Here is a 23,233-nt window from a genome sequence, read left to right as displayed (position 1 = left end):
TCCTACTCCCTCTGCCTTTAAGAATGGGCCTGTGGAACAGAAGTCAATCAGATCATCTATGAAAGGATCATCGACAAACAACATGACTTTACAGTGTTTTTGAGACAAAATCCTGGTTTTATAAAATCCTGCAGCAGCTTTTTCGCAATTATGTATTCCTCAGGCGTCAAATCCTAATATTATCAATATGTATGGATATTATATGAATATACTCAGATCTGCATGACAAAGCTATCCTCTATTAAAGTGATGAAACATTAAGCTGTTCTCTCAGTGCTGCTTATTTTGAGTTCAGTTTGTCAAAATGACATGTCTTTTTAAATTTACTCTTATTTGACTATATGGATAAAGTACAGGAGGATCACAACTCTTCTCATTCACTTTATCTTCAAAGGCAAAGCAAATTGCTGATGAACTTACATCCTTCCTCAGTTGCAGTCTGATCAACTCTATTGTTGACTTTCTGAAAGAAGGGCATAATAGATGCATATCATTATAACAGAGCAATCTACTGCTGGGAGAGAAACAAGCAATCTCTTTCTTGCTCAAATGTTGATATGAACACATGTACCCACACACATGCACACATGTAGACACAATTATACACACATATACCCAACAGCCGAGCATGCACACGTGTACACACACACACACACACACACACAACCACCCACGCACACCCTTGGAAGAAGCCACTCACACTTCGCCCCCATAGAGTACATGTCAGTCCATCTGGGATCATTAACACTATGTTAATGAATATAGGGCTGGGGCCAGGAGCATGTGAGGAGAGGAGAGAGAGAGTGAGAGAGATACAGAAAGAGACGGAGAGAGAGAGAGAGAGAGAGGACAGAAGGTGGGAGGATGGAGGAGGATAATAGATTCTCCTAACAAACGCACTGCCCGAGGTACTTGAGGGGGGGAAAAAACATGGATAAGAAAAGATTGAAAGTGAAGGGAGGGGGGAGGCAGCAAGAAAAAAAATGGACCACACCAAGACGGGGGGGGGGGGGGGGGGGGGGGGGGGGGGGGTATTAACTGAAAGGGAGCAAGAGAGCATAAAAGAGAGTAAAGGGAAGGAGAGATGCTCAAGCGCTTGTCAATGTGAAGAGGAAACAAGAGAAAGTAAAGTAATCAGGGAGAGATGTAGCCAGTACATTCTGGCCAGGGGCTGATGAGGGCTCTGTGGAAATAACTGAACAGATGAACAGAAGAAAGGGAAGCAAGGAAAGACAGCAGAGACAACAGATGAGTCGAGAGAACAGACAGGGAGACAGACAACGAGATACAGTATAACAAATGATGGCAGAGGCAATGCAAGCTGAGTAGCGTGGTTAAATATTTCACTGGGGTTTGTTTGTGCCTTTGTGTGCTGGTGTGTGTGTGGGGGGGGGGAGTAAGAGTCCCTGGGAGACAGAAAGGAGGAAGGGGAGAGAGCGAACAAGTGGAGTGTGCCTGTTGACTGGGCGAGTTAATGATTCCTGTGGTCTGAATAGTGAGACAGTGTGTTAGTCCAGGAGGGAGGGAGGAGGCTCATTTACCCCCTACTGACACACACATGCAACATTGTTTTAGTTTGTTTGCATGCGCGTCGGCGGCTCGCTTTGATGCCCTGTTAGCTTATGTGTTGCACGTTTGGAAGTAGCTTAGCCTCCCTGGCGGCTTTCCAGAAGATGCTCAGAGCAGAAACACAACCTTATTACGAGCTTGTCATTGCAAGAATCCGTATTTGCCCCCCTACCGGGCTAAATCTAGACACATGGAGCGCTATTAAGAAGAAGTGTGCCTCCCTGTGTTTGAATTGGGGACCACCTGTATGCAGATGAATGGGTGTGAATGGGGGCCGGGAGACATGCCTTTGTGGTGCCAGAGAAGGAGCAGCTTGTCGGAGTGTGCCGCTATGAGCCAGAGGGCCGAGGGCCCGCAGGAGGCCGGGGATAAAGGGACAGAGGGCAGCAGGGTGACAAGCTGTCCATGTGTAGATGAAACAAAGCCAAGTGTTAACAAGCCTAAGCTAGCGGTAATGACAGAGGTTGGGTGAACAAAAGACAACCATTTGAAATGCAATCTGTGATCAACTAGAGTCAATACGGAGCATATTACAGTGATTTAGGCCCTTTAAGCCCCTTTATATCCTTTTCATTGTATCATAATGTTGATCTTCCCTATGACCTTTTTTTCCAAGGCCAGCTATGGTTATTCATTGTGGGAGATGTTAGGCAGGGGAGGCGCAAATCAGCAGCTGAGGCCGTGGCTCGAGGACTCAACAAGTGATGACATCATAAAGTCAGGATAAAAAAAGACGCAGAAATGTGATCAACAGGATAACATCTCGCCCTCTCTAACGCAGCAACAATAGAGACAGCAGCAGGGATCAGAGCACTCCTACTCATCTTCATAAACTCCAATAAAAACCTGTGCAGGCACATGCCACACACTCGCCTGAACAACTACTAAGCACCGAACCATCCGTCTTTGGTTCTTGTTGTGTTTCGATTCGGCTGACGCCCAGTGTTTCCATGTGTCTTTCATCTATAACACCCTACTTTTCAAAGTTTCACTCCACCTCATTTAGATTTATTCTCTCCTCTCCTGCTTCATATTTCTATATGTGTGTATGTGTGTGTGTGTGTGTGTGTGTGTGTGTGTGTGTGTGTGTCTCAGGAAACCCCTCCAAATCTTGAGACAGAGATCCCTGACCAGCTCTGATCCCTGCCTGGGGCCAACAGGATGAGAGCGGAGAGGAAGAAGTGGAAGAGAGAACTGAAAATGTGATAGTCTGAGGGCACTCTGTCTTCTTTGAAATGGCTGCCTCCCACATATCCTTGACCCCTCATAACAAAACATTGATTCTAGCTGGGTTGATACTTTTCTTCTTTCTCTGACACCATCTGTTTTGGTTTTATATTTCTCCACTCCCCAAAACTCTTCTACATATTCCCCTCCAGTAAAAACTGCATACGGTTGAGAGAGTAATCAGGCATTGCTAGGAACAGGTAGCACCGCATGCTCTCTATGTTTTCGTCTACTTAATTACGCTAAGTTACGTAATTGTGGGATTTCCATAGTATGTTGAACAACTCGTGGCAGATACTGATACGCCTGGAGACAAGTCCCTAGAAAATAAACAAGCCGGTTCCTGTTTGCTGAAAGGTTTATATGGCTGTCAGGTCTTCCCCAGACTTCCTTTAATCCACTTTTAGAACTGTCAAGCTTTCCATCGTCCCAGACACTTTTTCTGTGAGTTTTCTTTTTTTGGGCCATCACGTTTTCTCTGCTTTACTGTCATTCGCAGAAGCCCCGGTCTTCCCTGTCTGAGTCACCCGTGGTTTCTACCAGCTACAACACCATCATGACAGCCTGCAGAGAAGACTTAAATGTTTGTTTGCATATGTGTGTGTAGTATGTATACAGTATGTGCATGTGTGTGATGGGAGATCCCAGCCATCTGACTCTTGGCTGCAGCAGCAGAGAGGGGGTGTATCTGTGAGTTGTGAATTTCTAAATTTGTGTTTCTGTCTTGCTACACGGTTGGTTATGCGCTACGTGAACAGATCATGAGGAGATCCCATGTTTGAGCAGCGGAAGTCTGCTGGCAACGAGGGACTCTCTGAAAGCCACTCCTGGTGTTGGGTATGAGTGAGAACTGGGGGATCCTGTTGCTGGTCGTCTGAAGCCTGTGAATCACTGGCTAGTTTTGGAGCTGCTGGAACAGTATTTGCATTTCAGTCATTCCTTTGAGGAAATCAATACATATGTCTCAAGCAGTTTCTAATTTCAGTTGCGCTAAGTGAAAGAAGTTGGGCATTACAGGAATAGAAGCTATAGATGCAGAGTTTTTGCATAAGGAGAATCATGAACTGGAATTAAATTATGATGTCAGAAATAGTTAAATTTGACCACTTGTACCCATTATTCTTTATCACGCATGAGTTCACTTCCTCACTCCTCTTCCTCCTCCTTTTTCCCATCATTTTTGGGGAGACATTGTAGGATGGAAAAACACCCTCGGCCATGATTAACCCCCCACTGCCTACAGGATCTGCAGCCAGTGTGTGTGTGTGTGTGTGTGTGTGTGTGTGTGTGATCCTCTCAGAGTGCCAGGACGAGTGTGTGCTTGCCCAGCCAAGCCTAGGGACAGTCAGACACTCAGCTTGTCTGCACACACACACAACCACACACACACACACACACACACACACACACATATGCAATGCCCCCTCTTGTTTCCCAGCAGCAATGGAGCTCTGAACCAGCTAACCCAGGCTGGGCTCCATCCCTGCCCGAGGGAAGCCCCCACTATCCCGCTGACACCCTACGGTCTGGACTTTATCCACTCCATCTGGAGTTTGTTTTCTACAGTTACCTGTCTGGGGACACGGCTAAGCGGAGACCACAAGATTAGACTGACTGATAAGATGATAATAATTCTTTACTATCTCACAGAGCATAATCAGTACACCATCGTGCCTAGACAACAACAACCTGCATGGACACACACACCTCCCTGCAGACGGTTCAGAAATGATTGAAACACAACCAGTGGGACAACCAGAGCCAAAATCTCTCCATTAAACAATATATTAAAGTAATCTCTCTTGGCAGCATTAGTGCAGCGACATATTTACAGCTCAGTTTCAAAGTCCTCAACAACAAATAATGTAAAACAACCCAATTTAGCACAGCACAGAAAAAGCCGACAAAACTGCATTACATATTAACAACCCAGCATCTCACCATAATGAAATGAATTGCAACATACAGTACGTCACAAAGCAATGTACTTGTATTACAACACAATAACATTAAAAACACCTCCAACAACAGCACAAGGGCTGTAAGAATCCACTTAAATGATTAAGTCATTAAGCCATCAATAATAATGATCCAGTAATATCATAATATAACACAACAGGGGCCATCCTGCATAATGATGCTTAATAATCATTACTTCTGACACTTTAAGAACATTTTATACCTCTGTGTTTGTTTTTGTGTACAGGACTTTTGTAACTATAAGACTATTTTTACTGTGTGGTACTAGTTTTACTTAAGTAAATGATCTGAATACTTCTATCACCACTGCCATTGCTTTAGATGTCTTTATTGTATGGTACATATTCCCTTCTGTTCTCTTAATTGATTTTATTTCCTGTTAAATCTGATTGAAACTGCTGACTTTACTTGATTCTAATTAAGTCACTTAAATCTCGAGATAATCAGTTGCCCTGTGGAGTGTCCTGTTTTTTTCGTTACGTTTTAACTTTTTGTTGTTTATAGTTTGTCTTATCACCATGATATTCCAGTTTGATTTATATTTGTTTATTACGCTTCTACGGTTTTACTGTAGTCGTGGTGGGGTTGTTTTTGTGTTTCTCTGTGTTCCTGGTCTGAAGCGCGAGCAGCTGGAGGGAGCGTCTCCACTGGCTGCGGTGGGCGGGGCATTCAGATTACCTTACTCCTATTGGTTGCCGGCATATAGAGGGGTGGAGCCAATGCCCGACAAAACATACAAGATGCGCCTGTGTGAGCCAGTCAGGAGTTGCAACAGTGTTTGTTGACTTACACCTCTTGTATCTGTGTCTGGAGCGTAAAATCCACGGTTTGTTTTCGTGCGCGTATTTTATGAGTTTAAATCTGCAATAACAGAAGCTTATTTTAATTATCGCTTATTACTTGAACTTGGTTAGCTTCCTGTGCAGAAGAGGAGCTATGGATTTGGTGTGCCTGGTGTGTTTGGCGCTGAGCATCGGTGCTTGGTTTGCCTCTGCGGAGAGACACAGCGTCTACTGGAACAGCTCGAACCCAAAGTAAGTGCTGCTCTGTGCTTTTGTGCTGTGTGTGTGTGTGTGTGTGCCTGCAAAGTTACCTAATGTGTGAGTAGTTGTAAAGGGTCAATCAATCACTGCTGTCTGTGTGGCTGTGTGTGTTTCCTGATGTCTCCAGAGGCGAGTGAATGTCAGTTTCCACTTTCTTGAAATTTCACACTGTGTAAAGTAATTGCTCCGAGGCTGCTCGTGCTCTTAAACGGCTGCAACTAAGCTTGCTGTACTTTTCATTCATGTGACAATTCACGGTTCATGTGACGTTTTTAAGGTCAGGCTTGTTGGGTCTAACAGGATTGTGATCAGGGGCATTAGGCTACACCGCAGAAGATTGTGAGCGGGTGCCCAGACAGATGGACGGATTCACCACTATATTTAACCGCAGCACACAGACACAGACATACTCTAATAGTAGAAAATAGACTGACGAGTATGAACTTGGCCAGTGACGCTGTCTGTAAGGGTCTGCACCTGTGTGTGTGTGTGTGTGTGTGTGTGTGTGTGTGTGTGTGTGTGTGTGTGTATGTGTGTGTGTAGTGTCATGGAAAGTCTATAAATGAGAATGAATCAGTCGGTTAATTTCATAATCAGTTTTATAAAGATACATCAAGGCTCTCAGTATGTTAAAGTGGTTTTTCATTGGGGAAGATAGTGTGTGTGTGTGTGTGTGTGTGTGTGTGTGTGTGTGCGTGTGTGTGTGTGTGTGTGTGTGTCAGAGAGAGAAGCACATATTGCTGATTATTTTGTTTTGAGGTCAGAAATGTAATGCTATCCGGCCACTCAGTGGAATCGATGGAGCTTGACAGACGCGCAATATCGCAGCGCGATTTATTGAGCTTTTAGCGTGGAGCGAGTGATCCCGACGCTTGAAAGACAGTATTATTTTATGTATTTGAAACAGAAGGACGGTCCCTGCTTCTCTCTGCTGCAGAGGAGATAGGTCGATTAAAATCCGCAACAAGGGCAAAAGCCATTAGGCCTTTTAGTCGTGTCTTGATTACATTACTGGCTCTCTAATTGCCCTTTAAGAATGACAATAGACGCAGGGCTAAAAAAGAGCCCCGCAACAAGGAAAACAATTGTCCTGATAATTGGATAAGAGTCTAATGGAAAAACTCCTGTCGTCATGAGCAGTGCTTGTGTCATGGGTTAGTCCATGTGTGACTCAACGGACCTGAGTTTTACACCTGAGTCACCTCAGACAGAGGGGAGGGACTCTGGTTCAGGTGAGACAGAAAGGAAATGCACAGAAAGACGTGAAACCAGAGTCTTCTGTCAGGATAAAGGAGTTTTAGTTCAAATAAGACAAAAAGAAGGCAGGCAGAAAGAGAAAGAGAACAGGGTGGTCTAATAGTCAGATCTTATGTCCCTGGACTATTTGTGCTGTCAAATGATAGTTGTATAACCAGAACCAGGACTAGATCTTTCGCACAAACACTCAAGAGATACAGGGAAATAGAGTTTCTCAGAAAGTTAGCGACAGAAATTTGTATCAGGAGGATAATGGAAGCTAAAAGCCAAAATGAAACCATAATCGGATGACCTCCACATGTCACTCGCATTATAGTTTTTGCCACATTTTGCAGTCTAATCTCCATTACTCATCTATAATCCCTCATTCCCAGACTCCCCCTCTGCCTCCCTCCTGCCTCTCACTCTCACTTCTCTCTCTTTCCATCATCTCTCTTGTCTTCTTCTGGTTTCCAGCTTTGACTAAAAGCCCACCTGCTCCGAACCGTCCCCCAGTGTTCAATCAGTCACCTGTTCGGAGGATTACATTGATCCATCAGCGGGCTTTGACGGCAGCGGGCCGTGGATAATTGATGATAATTGATTCTTGGTCTGATTGTGAGCAGCAGTGATTTGTCTTAGGTGGAGGACAGTGACCAGATGGCAGCAGTCTGCCCATTCATGTTGGGGAGATGAAGTACACTGGCAGCAGCTTAGGTGTGTGTGTGTGTGTGTGTGTGTGTGTGTGTGTGTGTGTGTGTGTGTGTGTGTGTGTGTGTGTGTGTGTGTGTGTGTGTTTTTCTCTCATGTAGTATGAGTGCGTTGGATTTTCACCAACTTGTCAGTGCGACTTAATGATTATGGCTTGGTCTCATACTTCAAGTCCTGTAGGGATTTGAAACTGAGTGTGTTTAAGTGTGTGTGTGTGTGTGTACAGTTTTCCTTACACCACAGGTGGAGAGGCATGTTTGTCTCAGTCTGGTCCGGTCTTGTTTTTACACTACGTGTCTCTGCCTGTGTCAATTATATGATGGTGTGTGTGAGAGAGAGAGAGAGAGAGAGAGAGAGAGAGCTTGAACTTGTGCTGCCCTCAATCAGCTTTTAACAGGAAGTGATTTTTGTGTTTGTTGTGGACTGAGAGTACGTGGTTGTTCAGGTGTGTGTGTGTGTGTGTGTGTTTGCCTCAACGGCAGTGTAAAATAAGGAGTGGCCGTTACCGTAGGCGGCCTTACCGAGACATGATAAATGTGTGACTCACACTTACACACACTGGGGGGCAAGAGGGAGGACTTGGGTGTTAATATTAGCTACAGCCAGCATACCACCCCGCTGTTACTATACTCAACTCTGTCAGCTGTGTGTGTGTGTGTGTGTGTGTGTGTGTCTCACTGTACCTGTCTGTTCCTCTCCCCATCTTCACTCCTTTCCCTCTCTTTAACAGCTGGGTCTCCTCCCAGACCGGCCGTTGGCCCCCGAGCCCTCCATCTCTTTTTCTGTCTACTTACTGATCCAAGTGCATCCAAGATCTCTCTCTGCACAGATGTGGATGCTCTTAACACAGTGCTCCGCAGCCTCCTTTTAGGCCACTATCTCTGTGTTATTTGGCTGCATTCATCCGTCTAGAGTAGCCTGGGTTTATTTGCCATGCTCCCAGTTATCTGTGCAAATATCTTTATCAGGAGTTTGGGCGTAATGTAATATTCTGTTTATCTCCGTCTGTGTCTGGCACTGTCTGCCTTTGCTGTTATTGAAGCAGCCGGGCCTGCCTCGACTCGTACTTGTGGCCTGGAGGATGAGTTTGGGGTGAAGGGGGTTGATGTCACCGCCCCCCCCATCCTTTAAGTCGTACATTTTATACATTTTGTTCTCTGTCTCTCTTTCCACTCATTATTTTTACCCCTCCCCAGCCCATGTCCCGTCTGGTTGTTGGCCTCTAATCTCACCACAATGAGAACACACACACACACACACACTAACATAGATTACAGACGGCTTGTAATCTGACCATCTGACCCATAGACACAAAACCATCATCCTGCTGGCTTCATTCTATATATATATGTGTGCCTCTGAGATCCTGTGATGTAACCTCTGTCTGTTTCATTACGCCATGGCCTCTATAGTCTGCATGTGTGTGTGTTTGTGTATCTGGGTAGGTGGGTCACAATATATATATATATATATATATATATATATATATATATATATATATATATATATATATACATATAAATTACTCAATAAACCTGTAGTTGTCACAGTGGATCCCACCATAATCTCCCAGATGGGATCCATCCTACATCAGAACAATCAGTTACAAGCCCCACAGAACATCTCCATATGAATCCTGTCCATTTAATATCGGAAGGCTTTGTGTGTGTTCCCTGCTGATATAACAGTCCTCTTACCTAACACGTTTAGAAATGTACACACATACCATCATGTAGCACACAGTAGCAGCTGAGTATTTTAGTGACTACATAAACTACAGTATTTTCTTTATATCTGTGTTTCAGGTCTGTAGACATCCTCCTCCCCCGTCACTGTATCTATGTACCTCTGTTTTCTCTCTGCTCTTCCTCTCGCTTCCTTATCTGTGGTCCAGACTTCCTCCCCTCCCTCCACCAGTCTCCCCTCTTTCTCACAGACCTTCCTCTGTTTTTGCCCCAGTAGTTTTCCACCGGAGAAGGACAGAGCACCTCTCAGCCCGGGCTCTGCTAACACTAGAGAGGCCTGCTTTTGCCTGGCGTTATCATAGTATGCGTGGGCAAGCGTGTGTGTGTGTGTGTATATATGTGTACCCTGCTCATTCATAGCAGTCAGGCATAGCTTCGCATTGCTGTCCACTCATAGCCCACCATCGCCCTCTAAAGGGAAGAATTAGCAACCAATTTCTGACAGATGGACTTCTGCTCAAGTACTTCATGTTTTCTCAGTTAATTCAAAACTTTTTTTCAAATAAGAGAAGTTGGATATTTAATATAAAGTCTCTTAGAGGTTGCTGAACTTGTTTCCTCTCTCTCGCCTAGTCAGACAGACACAGGCACACAGATTAACTCTCCATGACCCCCAAACATATTAAACCAAGCATGATACCATTTGGCCTCCTTCTATTCATCGCAGACAGAAAGGGAGGCTACAAAAAGGGAGACCGGGTGAAAGGATTTTGGGGGGGCAAAGAGGAGGAGGAGTTGGGTGCAGGGTGAGAGAAGGGTGAACTGGAGAAAGGGATTTGTGTTGAGAAATTAGCCTGGATGAAGAGCGCTGGTATATTATGTCAGCGTTAAGAGACAGGACAGAATAGAAGATAGGCAGAGGGGGGATGGGCTGATTTTGGAAGAATAAAGGAGAGGCAGACGGAGGGAGGAGAGAGTGGACAGTGATGGATGAAGGGAGGGGAGAAGTTTGGAATTGAATAAGTGAGAAACGGCAGTGTTGACAATTTTAAAAGCTCTCATTTTACAAAGGGATTCTCAGTGTCTTAACTGCATGCATATAAAAATAGTGGAAACTAGAGAGTTGAGTGCTGGATATATACAATCCAAGCAGGGACATAATATTGTGTTGGTGCCTAGTAGAGGGAGAGTTCCCGTTGGATTTCTTATTAAGACAATGAGATAGAGGAAGAGTGAAGGTAGGTTACATTGGAAGCTAATATAGAAAGACCTTTCAGTGTGCATTAGATTGGCTATAATGGAGTATCCCGTTAGTGAGCAGCTAAACCCATTAGAACCACTGACAGCTCCACGGCCTGTGTGAAAGGAGGTGTGAATCTGCCGTACCGCAGCAAATTAATAGGGTATTAAGTGTGCACCTCAAAGTAAAAGTGTGAGAGAGTGCGACTGGAAATCTGATGAGTGTGCCTTGTGAGAACATAGTAAACCATCCAAACCGCAGCCCCTCCGTTGTGACATTCCTGTGTGTGCACACTTACTACTGATTACCTGCGCAGCACATGGTGGGGGGATGCATCTGTTTAGTGTTTCAGTGGTGCTGACTCGCTTACTGTGTGTAACAAACGTCTTCAGCGCTGACTCAGATGCCAGTGTGTGTGTGTGTGTGTGTGTGTGTGTGTGTGTGTGTGAGAACTTGCGACCCTGAACTCTCACCCCCTGACCCGGCTGCCAGTTTTGAAACACTCCCCAGAGTGAACGGTGAAAGGCAGAGTTCCTGTGTCAGTTGTTTGACCGAAACCAGCGAGAGCTCAAGGGGACAAATGGAGGGACAGCAGCAGGGTTGTCAGGGAGAAGGGGAAAAGGACAGAGGGATGGCAGGAAAAAAAGAAAAAGAGAAGAGTTGGTAGAGCAGTGCAAGGACAATGGCAAGACTTCAAAGCTTAAGTGAGTGTTGAATAAATCACCTACTGTCATAACTACCAGTGGTCAGTGGTATAGCTATTTTACTATTTTATACCCTTATAACATACACACCTTGCCCGCTGACGCAAAAGCTAGAGTAGCTGCATAGTGAGAAGTGACCTGTTTGCAGCAGAGAGGAAGAAAGACTACAGCCTCCTTCAACCCTCGCTGTTTACCCACACCTCAGTCACATGCAAGAAAACACACACACACACACACACACACACACACACACACACACACACACACACACACACACAAACACACAAGAGGCTCCAGTAGGCTCTGATAAACAGATGTGCTCATGAGCCTGGGGCATGAGACGCCCTGAATAAGGGTCTTCAGAGAATCCCTCTCCCATGAAAACACACACACCAAGAAGAATCTGTGTGGAAAGTAGGTCTGCAACAACCCGCACACCTGGCTCTCACTCTCACATACGACATAGCTATCACATTAATGCGACTCTCACTCTCCCGAGAACTGACAGTCAGAGGCGAGAGTAGAGATACGAGTGTCCGGGAGTGTAGAGCTTTGATGAGTGAAACGTGAAGTAGAGAGAGACCTAGTAGGACAGAGGGAGAGGACAAGAGGAAGACACGGGTTACAGGCAGTTTTCTCAGTGGACAACTGGACAACTGGAATGCAACTATGAAACCACAAAAATACAGTCACAGTCATAAGAGCACATGTATAACACCAGTCAGTAGTGGTAGTGAAAGCTCCACAGGGGGTAAGGTACAGGGGTTGAAGGGGCCCTGTAACCTTCAGGCATTCTGTCTTTGGGGAGGGAAAGGGTATAATTACACCCCATTCATTCCTCCTCCCCTCCTTTTCTAGAGAACACGTTGGCCCCAGACCCCTAACAGCTTTTAATTAGCCAGGCCAATGGAAGAGAGGAGGAGGAGAGCGGGGGAATGAGGAGGTGAAGAGAAGGATAAAAGGAGAGTTTTCTTAAAAGCATGAGTTGAGAATGAAATTAGCAACAGAATCCATCTGTTTTGTTGGCTTTTGACAAGCCTGTGTTTTCATGCGGAGGTCGATAAAGCTACTAACAAGGACGCAGTGTGGGAAAAAGGTGTATCCCATTCAATTTAAAACTATTCTTTACTTCAGAGGGGAGCAACTTGAGATCTCCAATTGTCTTGCTTTGTCCAACTCTGCTCTGTTTTCTTTGAGTCAGACCAGTAATAACAGAGAAACAAGATGAGAGCAGAGATTATTTGGCCAATTAGGCTGCTACAGTCTCTTTTCCTTTCACTGAAACACTTGCCCTCGCAAACGCACACAAACAAAGGCGTGCACACCTACACAGGAGTGTACACACTTACAAAGAACCTTTTCTGAGAGAGTGAGCAGTGATTGCAAGTGGAGGGTGGTGATCAGCCTGTTAGCCCTGGATAACAAGTGTAGAGCTGTGCTCAACTAACAAAGCATGTTTTGACAGGTAGGTTAGTGCTAACCCATACACACACATACAGAGGCAGGAAGGAGGGGTTAGAGGCCCACGTTTGGAGCCACTGTGTCTGTGACTTGGCCAGGGGGTCCTAACAGGAGCCACAACAACAGGACGGGGGGGTCAGAGCCACCACGTCCCACGCTTTGATGCTGGAGCACACACACACACACACACTTACAGCACACATAAACAATGGCAGACACACACAGGAACTGTTGTTCTTGTCACTTTCACTCTACACAACACACACAAACACAAGCAGTCTTTCAGTTTAAGCCCAAATTTGAGGATTAGAGCCTGTCACTCCCGAGGATGTAATCGGAGTAACACGCAAATATCAATCTTTCTTCACCTTCTAGCCTTTGGCTGATCTCACAGCAGTTGCAACATGCCAGCCAGCCGCACATCACATATTGCAGCGTAGCACGGCCTCACCTGCATCATGTTTACTTTCAAGGAAGGACTTATTATTATTATTATTATATGAAAGTGAAGACACCAGGTTAGAGTTCATTAACTTTTTACACATAAATACTTTTTCCCCTTTGGCCCAACAGATCTATTGTAGTAGCTACTTATTAACAATAAGTAAAAGTTCTACTAACGTGAAACAACAAACACAACTTCCTGAAAACTGCTTTTGTAATCTGACTGAACATCATCACCACAAATGTGCAGTGGGGCTGTACAGGCTTTATACTTGTTTTTCACCATCTCTCTATACTTCATTAGGACACCGGGGGGAAGAAGCATAGGAAGTGAGCAAAGAGGAGCCGGGAAGGCTTAAAAAGAGCCATAAAACTAAATGAAGGGTAAAGATGAAAAGGGAAAGAGAGCGACAGTCTGTCTCCACCCACTCCGTCTCTGTCTTTGATGAAATCAGAGAGAAATTGAGAGGCAGAGATGCAGATAGAGACAGCAAATTAGTGTGAGGAGATAGACAAACACCCAGAAAGTGGAAAACAGTTTTAAAAAAAACTTGACAGAGTCACTGAGTTGCACAGATACAAAAGTGGACCAGCAGAGAAGGTGAAAAGAGAGTTGGGGGCGGGGGGGGGGGGGGGGGGGGGGACTGAAACTCAAGGGAAGAGGTGTGTGTGTGTGTGTGTGTGTGTGGGATGGTGGAAGGGATTTATGAGGTTCTAGGTGTGTTTTGAAGTGAACAAGTCCGGCCTGATCCGGCTCTTTCTAATTCTGTCACAGTGACGGTTTGCACAAGTTTCTGAAACGCGTCAACAAAAAGCATCCTCACGTGGTGCCTGAATTCCACCCTAGTAGGTGTGTATTGTTGTGAGTAAGTCTGTTGCTGCGCGTGTCTGTGTGTGATTAGCCCTCGTTGTTGTTCTTAAAAAGCATGTTGTAAGAGCCAAGCTGTCAGGGTGTGTGTTGAACATGATGTTATTTCGTTTTTTGCTGCTTGAGGACATTTGTCAGTAACCTCCTCCTTTCTTTTCCTGTCTTTCCTGCAGCTTCCTGTGGGATGAGTACGCAGTGGAAGTACATATCAACGACTATCTGGACATCATCTGCCCCCACTACGCCCACGGCGAGGTGTCATCGCATGCAGCTGAGCGCTACGTGCTGTACATGGTGGAGAGGGAGGACTACGAGGTGTGTAAACCACACTCCTTCGACCAGCTCCGTTGGGAGTGCTCACGGCCGTTCGCTCCCCACGCTCCCGAGAAATTCTCTGAGAAATTCCAGCGTTTTACTCCCTTCACCCTGGGCAAGGAGTTCAGACAGGGAGAGAGCTATTATTATATCTGTAAGTATCAATAATAACAGTGCCATTTATATCTAATTATTGTGATCTCGAGAAGATTTCTTGTATTTAACTTTTCCTTCTTTCTGATTTTTCCACAGCCAAGCCAATGCATCACCATGGCCAGGAGTGTCTGAGGCTGAAAGTGGATGTCGTTGGGCACAAAGGCTCTGGAAAGAACCATTTAGATAAATCCAAGGCCGATGATACAGGAAAAAGCATGGATGGAGGAAAAGTGAAGTTTCCTGCTGCTGGAGGAGTTCACAACCCCTCTAACCGGCTCCCAGCAGGTGAGGATCCTTCTACAAAATACCAGACAGACGCAAAATAGTCACAGCAGTCCCATGTCTGAGAGGAGCTCAGCTGGGTGTGATGAAATCCAATACTCACTCTCTTTCTTTTTTTTTTCCTCAGATGACCCTGCTGCGATGGAGCCAAACGTCCAGAGGAGTACCGGGAGTTCAGGAACACAGCTGGTCTCCTTCCCACTCTTCTTTACCATGATCCCAGTCCTATTAGCCCTGATGCTACACTAAGGCTGAGAGAGACGCCAGAACAGAGACAATGCAAACCTGATGCTGGTCATTGGGACCATGAACACTCAGAGATTTTTTTTTATACAGATTTTTTTTATACAAGCATGGAGAGTGCTGTCAGTGTGTGTTTGCGTGTTTGTTTGCGTGAATGTGAAACGTGGATCGTTTCCAAAGAAGAGGACCTCAAAGATGTTTTTTTTTACTTCGTTATGAGGATGGAAGTTCTCATGTTTGACCATGTAACATACACACTGTTTTTTCGAGTCATAATGAACAAAACTGCAAGCAAACTGATCAAAGTACTTAATGGATTAATATCAAATATCAAAAATGACAAGAAGATTATATTGTCTTCATTATCCTGTGTTCTCCAGTTTTCATATCATTGGTACAGATTTGCTCTATGCTCCTCATCTCCAACTGTCAATGTTGTTTTTCTTCCTCTACATGTAGAGAAATGATTAATTCTGTGTGTTGGAAGTGTTGTCGGCTACTGCCAAAATGGTATGCATTGTGTAGGATTTTTGTCATGTTGTTGTGTAGCACTCAGCTCCCTGTTATATCTCCAATTCAAAGCACCACTGTCACATTCACACTGATACAGAAGCAGACTTTTTGATTCAGGCACACATCAGTTCAGTTATAGAACAACACAAGAAAACAGATCAGTCTAATCCAGATCAGTGGTTCTCAACATTTTTTCCCCCATTTTTCTGGCTCATGAGCCCTTAAAGTGATGCCTACTGCTGCTCATGCAGAGTAAACAGTACATTTGATATGTATTTCATAAGAACAATCTGAGGAAACACACCAGAATTTATTCAATTTAGTCCTCACCAGTCTATTATATGTTCTCACTGATCAAGAGCACAAAACAGATACATTTTAAAACTAACAGGGGTTTTAGGGAGCTGAGCTTCTTCAGTACTTATGGTTCATTTCTACTGTCTTGATAGTATCATGGTACACTGATGTGCAGATGTGATCCCACTTGCATGTTGTCAAACCTCAAGCTGAAGGGAGTTCCCAGAATACATTTTACAGTTGTTTGTTTTCTTGTTAAACAATGCTTGTGTCATTTTGTAAATGTTTATATGTACATTTGTATATACAGAAAGCTATAAGAAACTGTTTTAAGAAGTGAAAAATCTTTAGTGAAATAAAAAAACTTGTGATGTCATAAAGATTTGTCTTCTTTTTATCACCTCTAGTGACATTTATTTTTGCACTAACCTACTTTGGATCTTGAAATCCCACTGACGTCAGTGAGATTTTGATGGATGACACAATATTTTGGCAAAGCCATCCATCTCCTGTCCTATGAAAATCTCTCCAGCACCCTCAACATTTCCACCCCCAGGTCTTTCCCAACCTCTATTCTCATCCCCTCTTCTCTGCCCTCTCCGTCTTTCATCCCTGGTGACACGGCTTGCCCTGGCTTAGATTTGACAGTCTAAAAACCAAACACGAGAACCGAGAGGGGGGCAATGAAGGAGCGAGAGAACGGGATCGTGCAGCGAGAGAGTCCCACAAGCAAACTGACGACTGGGTGTGAAGGTGTCACTCTCGCCTCCTCGCTCACACTCTTTCACTCGTCTTTTTTTTACCCTTTTCTGCCCTTTCCTTTACTGCTCTGTACATCCTCTTTGGAGGGGAAAGCTGAACATCCGTCTACACAGTGGTATGTTGGAATGAAGAGGAGCACAGTACACAAACCTCAGAGCTGACTGAAAACTGCCAAAAGTCGCAATCCCCTGTAAAACCACGCAACATATACATTCAAAACCACAAGATAAAACTGAGTTGTTTGTTTTTCCATTCACGTCATATTTCATACTTCATACTACTGAATTCACTGCAGATGATCACACAGTCTTAGAAATCTTGTTGCAATGTAGCACCTATGTATGTGTAAAGCTCTGTACAGTAAGTTAATGCAGGGCAGCGTTTCACTGTGCCTGATGGAACAGACCAAACATAGCAGTATTCACTGTAATGCTTCAGTTCAAGATGAAGTCATACAGTAATGTACAAAGATCAATGAAATGCAGTCAGATTGCTTCTGCGAGATGTACAGGTGCTGGAGAAGTATTCAAACCCTTTACCTGGGTAAAACACAAAGACAATGTCCTGCATTTGATTTACTTGAGTAAAAGTATTAGCAGTACTCAAGTATCTAAAGAAGAAGTACCCGTTACGGTACAGATCAGAGTGTCAGGTTACTGATGCATATGGTACATCTACATGCATCACAAATGAAAATAAACCAACTGGAGATAATGAAATAACAAAAATCCTTAAAATCCCAGTAATGAAAATTCCCCAAACTGGAGATGCAGAAACCCTCCTATCTCCAGTTTATGAGGATTTTCACTGCTTTCAGATCAGTTGGACACAGGCTGAGTATAAATTCTCTATACATTAGAGAATATTTTCATAGTTTTATGTTAATGTTATATTTAAAATCTTAATTTGTAAAAAGCATAACATTTCCCTCTGCAATGCAGTGGAGTGAAAGTATGAAACAAAAGAAAATATAATTACTTTCGTCTCTGACAATGGAAAACTGTAAAACGTTACAGAGGCTGATAATGAAATAAAGTGTACTTTCTAAATATATTTGAATGTTTTAAATGTCGGAAAATATGGATGATTCATTATCTTAACATCAAGGCTAGACAAGGAACTTTTATTGTATGACATTTAAAGGAACATGAGGAGCTTCAAAACCACTGTCACAAAAGAATTACGATTTAATAACAGGACGGTCAAATATAAACCAGATATATAAAATTGTTCCAGCTTCTTTATAGAAATGACATTAAAAATAATGGCAGAAGAAATCAAGTGAAAGAAAATGAAATGTCAAACAGATGCAAACTTTAAAAAGAAAAGAAAAGGAAGGAGGAGACGGGAGAAAATTATATATCAAAGACTGTTGTTAAAGGTCAGGTTTGAGAGATTTTTGAAAAGTGCAGAGTGGAAAAGTGTCTGTGGAAAGAGCTTCACAGCAATGAGGCTGCGCTGCTGAACGGCTCCTCCACCCCTCTAATGCTCCGTCGTGACAGCGGGACGCAGGAGGTTAATGAGGACTTTTTAGGTGATTAAATTCACCTGAACTTTGCTAAATGGGAAGGCAGCGGTAGTTTAAGGTTTTAATTCACAACTTAAAATATAAATCCTCATCTTAAATGCTAGACATAATATCCATGAAACAACAGTCTGCAGCCTCAGTAGTCACTGACTAGTTGAGAAATGATGCACATGGGATGAAATAAATCACAATACACTGGTGCACCCCAGGAGAGAGAGTAAAATCATTGCGCTGTGAAGTTTGAAAACCCATAGTATGCCTGTAACACCAGCTGGCTAACTGGAGGAGTGGTGAAATAAAGGAGATTCTTCCAGTCAGTCAGCTGCCAAGTTGTTTTTATCACATTTGGTCACTTGGGCACCCAGTTAACTGGTGGAGTAGCAACAGCACATTCCTCCTGACAAGCTGTGGGGATGTAAACCAGTGGCTCCCGGCTTTTTTTTGGCTTACTACCCCTTAAAACAAAGCTTTGTCTGCTTGTGGCCCCTCATCACGGGGTGCACATGGTGGCCAATTCAACCAAAGAGTGATTTTTCTCTTCTCACATTGTTTCATGTGAAAATATCCAGTAATTCACAAGAAAAAAACTAGAATAAAGTCTGAAAAAATAAATTCAGTTCTGTGTAGCAGAAATATGTTTCTGCTGTGATTTCCTAATTTGTTAAAGGGGCCAGCATTTTAGTATTGCACTTCTTAAGTTTCGGGATCTCGCAAAAGGCAGATTCAAACAAGAATGGGCATAATCAAATAATGCATCTTTCATTAGAAACCCTCTGCCTCCTGAACGCCCACTTCTTTCAAATTCCACACCTCAAGTTTGCAACACAGGCTTTCTGTTGTAGAGTCAGGGTTGCTTTATTTTATCCAACTTTGAAAAGCCCCAATCTGACCCCCAGTTTGGGAACTACTGATATAAACTAATATGGAAGTTATCCATGCATGCACATTCATTCATTACATGTAAACACGTTTATACCACAATATACTATAACCTGAACTTATTTTACTACTTTTGAGAAGCTCAAACAGGCAAACATCCAACTGTTCATCTTGCCTCTAATGTTCTGTTTTTATTATGTGATGCTTATTTGTCTTATATTTGAGTTTTGGGATGAATAAAGTTTAATTGAACTGCATGAGCTCTCCCAGTGCAGCGCCCCTCTGACTCAAGTCAAGGCCCATCAGCCAGCTCACTGGATCTTCCAAATTCTTTCGACGTGATGACGTAAGGCGCGACGTCCGCCATCGTTTCAGCACCCTATTGGAGCAAATCCACCCCACCCGTTTCATCCCGTAGCCAATCAGAGTGCAGAAACGCTGAGTACACTGACTGCAAACACGGAAACTGCCACCGTAGTTATATCCCATCTTTGATTTCATGCAATTTAAGCATCCGTGATTAAAAGCGCGACGTTGCACGTAAAATACACAACCGGGTCGTCTATCAGGTTTCTTTCTCCCGTTCTATGGATTTGTTGCAGCTTCTGTCATGGGCCTGCATCGTGTTCACAGTCGGGATGTTCTCGACTGGACTGTAAGTTGTATTGCTCATTAATATCATGCTGCATGGCGATTTTTCACTCATATTTCTCTCAGTTGCTTCATGAGGTTGGTAAACATGAGGGCAGTAAGATGAATTTTGGAGACGATGGAGAGTCTCGCTCGTCTGATCCCAAATCAGCCACAGTGATGGTGATCCTGCATCTGTGTTGACCCTCTCTGTGTCTTCTCTCTTTATCTATGTGTGTGTGTGTGTGTGTGTGTGTTTGTTTCTAGGAGCGACCTGAAGACGATGCGAGAGTCCAAAAGTGCTGACAATATCCAGTTTCTCCCTTTCCTCACCACATGTCTTAAGTGAGTGAGTGTATTTGTACAATCCTTGACACTATGACCAGTTCAGTAGCACTGTTATCTAATGCTCGTCTTGTTTCCATAGTAACCTGGGCTGGTTGTATTATGGGATCCTGAGGAAAGATCAGACGATTTTCCTGGTCAACATAATTGGAGCTCTACTCCAGATCCTCTACATCATCGTTTACTTCCACTACACAAAACAAAAGGTCAGCGGAGCCTCAAGTGTCTGAGACGGCTGAGTCTGGGTCCAACTTTATTCAAGTGTGTTGTGTGCACACGTGTCTCTCAGCATCTGTGCGTGTGTGTGTTACAGAGGCTGGTGATGTCCCAGACCCTTGCAGCAGGGACGGTGCTGACCTGCGGTTGGTTCTACTTCACCATGTTTCTTCCTGAGGGAGACACTCGGCTCAGCCAGCTAGGCCTCACCTGCAGCGTGGTCACCGTCAGCATGTACCTGTCCCCGCTCACCGACCTGGTACAGCTGACCCGCACTACAGACAAACGCAACATACATACGGCGTGTAGAAAGTCAAATGAACTTATTTCTCTCACTGGCTTTCAAATATGAGGATTTGATGATTTTATGTCTTTATATCACAGTTAATCACTTGTTTCTGTAGAACAAAACTAGCAATTTTAAAATTTGACCATGGGTTCTCGGAAATGTTTAATGATTAATCAGTTAATCGTACATCTACATATTAGTTGCAACCCTAATATACATCAAATTGTTTATGTTCATGGTATGGCAATCGCGAGCAAGATTAAGTCTTTTGATTTCAATGTAATTGTTCCCTAATTAGCTTTATATCTTATTTTAAGATTTGGTTAGTTTAGATATTTTTCATCACAATAACTCTGTTATTTATTCATCAAGCTAATTCTTTTGAAAGAGGATAAGCAATGAGCTTAGTGAGCTATAGCTCAGCTCAATGTGTAAACGGCCATTCATAGCTGCTTTTCCACCCATTAAAAAGTTCAGCTCTAACATTGTTGCTTTAACATGTGACGTGTTGTTCATGCACAGAACTACTAAAGATAGAATTGGTAAATCTGCAGTAATTAATGTACAATGGGGAAAAGGTTACTTTTGATCATTTATTAATGCAAGAGTTCATTTTACCTGTAAAAACACAGATCCTCTTTTTAGGCAGAGCTGTTGTTTCTAAGCACTGAGTGCGTTGGTTAAGCTGTTGATTAAGCTGTTTTCTACATGTTCATATATTCAGCACATACAACTGTAAACAGCACATTTAGTCTTCTCTTCTCACCATCTGCCTCACTGAACTGTACACACAGCAGGCAGCATCTGTTCAGTTCAGCGTCTATGTATCTCCAGTGTCTCCTGTCAACTCTGCACGTGCATGCTATTTGCTAATGAAGGAATAAATCCCCTGTCCTCTCTCTTTCCTTTTGTCTCTTTGTGCCATCTTGTTGCTCTGTCCACTATCCTGTTTGTCTCCTTCCCTCCATCTGCTTCACAGCTCCGAATGACCCCTGGTCAGTTTCCTGCCTTTCTTTGCCTCATCTGTGTCTTCCTGTTATTCTCGGTCTTTGTCTGTTTGTGCTTCATCTTGGTTACGTTCTGTTTTCTCCTTACAGTTTACGTGATTTTGTGTTGGCACTTATCAGCATTATTCCAAAAATACACTTAATGAATCTGGAGTCATCCTCATGAAGGCTGTCCTCACCTTTCACATTACACACAGTAATTTGATCCATTGTCAATATGAAAACATTGATGAAGGCAGCTTTAAAGTTAATTTGTTAACTGAGTGTTGCTGTCCTGTTCTGTCTCCTCCCTTTTAGGTAGAAATAGTGCGCAGTGGTAATGTGCAGTGCTTGTCCTTCCCTCTGACTGTAGCCACCTTCTTCACTTCAACCTCCTGGGTCCTGTACGGCCACCAGCTGAACGACTACTATATCGTGGTAAGACTGATTCACACCTTTAAACACAGCTTTCAACATTTCTTGATTATAATGAACGCTAGTATCCATGATGCTTTTCCCCCTTCCTGTTTGTGTTCATTCCAGGTCCCAAATACACCTGGAATCTTCACCAGCCTCATCAGATTTTATCTGTTTTGGAGATTTGCGTCTGTCAATCAAAGCTCACCTTCCTATAAGCCCATGCATATATGAGGATATTAGGGAGGGGGGCAGTTATGAAATTGGAAAGAGATGACAGATCTGTTGACTCCATGGAGGGCAGCAGCAAAGCTCTCCCTTCACTCGTCTTGTACTTTTAATCTTACAGAGAGACATTGGACGACACCACTGTTGAAGTGGAGATGATGTCTTGTGTTTGCTGGTTTAGTAATTTCGGGGGTGTATATCTGTTACTCAGTTAGATGGGAAAATGATGATGTCTTCAATTCAGCTCAACATTTTTTTTTTTTTGTCTGCATCTACTTGTTAAACCTGTGACCTGTGTCTCGTCTCCATGTCCTTCAAGTGCCTTCTGTTAGATCATGTTTGCCATTAAATACCAATGGCATCTGCTGGTCTACCAGCATGTTGGGAGACTGTCTGTTCACAATCCAGTGAAGTGGACTGAATCTTCTTCACCTCATAACGAGCCAAAGATTTTGTGGAGATGTAACTTGCTGGCTGCTATTTTAATATTACATATGGTTACTCTTGTCCCTGGCACTCATGGTATATAGTTTAATACCCCACCCACACCCCCCGCCATGATGATTTCCTTAGAGTTGGTACTCATGCCTCTGTATCACCATGCAGACAGAATATTGAGTCATATCAGTGGCAGTAAATTATATTTGTTCAGAACTGTTTTCTATATATTTTGCGTCTTTTTGATACAGAATTTGTATGTTGGCTTATAGATCAAATATGACCTACTTAGATTGTTGAGGCTATTTTTTATAAGCCCTTGTATATGAGATTAAATAAAATAAGACAATGAATTAACACCATAGGATTTGTTTACAAGGATGAATAATGTTTATTTTTCTGGTGGCTGGTTGTCATGGGTAATGGAGTCTTGCTTGTCTCCTCATTATTATCGGTGATAAGGACATATGTTATGCAAATTAAACAGCTGAGTGTCAGTGCTGATTAATTCACTTCTAAAGAATGTTAGATCTTTAAAGGT

The 23,233-nt window shown here is 43.5% G+C and overlaps 2 protein-coding genes across 2 annotated transcripts; both read left to right on the top strand.

Annotated features, from left to right (window-relative positions):
* The first annotated feature begins 5,568 nt into the window (after positions 1-5,568).
* On the top strand, positions 5,569-16,344 carry efna1b (ephrin-A1b). The gene is made up of 4 exons (XM_070911466.1): positions 5,569-5,810; positions 14,342-14,637; positions 14,736-14,924; positions 15,049-16,344. The coding sequence occupies exons 1-4, from the start codon at positions 5,713-5,715 to the stop codon at positions 15,168-15,170; spliced, it is 705 nt and encodes a 234-aa protein (XP_070767567.1). The 5' UTR covers positions 5,569-5,712; the 3' UTR covers positions 15,171-16,344.
* A 3,386-nt stretch (positions 16,345-19,730) lies between these two features.
* On the top strand, positions 19,731-23,233 carry slc50a1 (solute carrier family 50 member 1). The gene is made up of 6 exons (XM_070911467.1): positions 19,731-19,798; positions 20,041-20,118; positions 20,201-20,324; positions 20,432-20,593; positions 21,928-22,047; positions 22,153-23,233. The coding sequence occupies exons 1-6, from the start codon at positions 19,731-19,733 to the stop codon at positions 22,258-22,260; spliced, it is 660 nt and encodes a 219-aa protein (XP_070767568.1). The 3' UTR covers positions 22,261-23,233.

Source organism: Enoplosus armatus, chromosome 9, assembly GCF_043641665.1.
Source record: "Enoplosus armatus isolate fEnoArm2 chromosome 9, fEnoArm2.hap1, whole genome shotgun sequence".
NCBI classification, from domain to species: Eukaryota; Metazoa; Chordata; class Actinopteri; order Centrarchiformes; family Enoplosidae; genus Enoplosus; species Enoplosus armatus.
This window is presented reverse-complemented; position numbering and strand designations above follow the sequence as displayed.

Coding starts and splice junctions, on each gene's coding strand:
- efna1b (XM_070911466.1), top strand. CDS start 5,713: ATGGATTTGGTGTGCCTGGTGTGTTTGGCGCTGAGCATCGGTGCTTGG. Junction 5,811..14,341: donor TGGAACAGCTCGAACCCAAA/GTAAGTGCTGCT, acceptor TCTTTCCTGCAG/CTTCCTGTGGGATGAGTACG. Junction 14,638..14,735: donor AGAGAGCTATTATTATATCT/GTAAGTATCAAT, acceptor ATTTTTCCACAG/CCAAGCCAATGCATCACCAT.
- slc50a1 (XM_070911467.1), top strand. CDS start 19,731: ATGGATTTGTTGCAGCTTCTGTCATGGGCCTGCATCGTGTTCACAGTC. Junction 20,325..20,431: donor TCCACTACACAAAACAAAAG/GTCAGCGGAGCC, acceptor TGTGTGTTACAG/AGGCTGGTGATGTCCCAGAC. Junction 20,594..21,927: donor TGTCCCCGCTCACCGACCTG/GTACAGCTGACC, acceptor CCTCCCTTTTAG/GTAGAAATAGTGCGCAGTGG.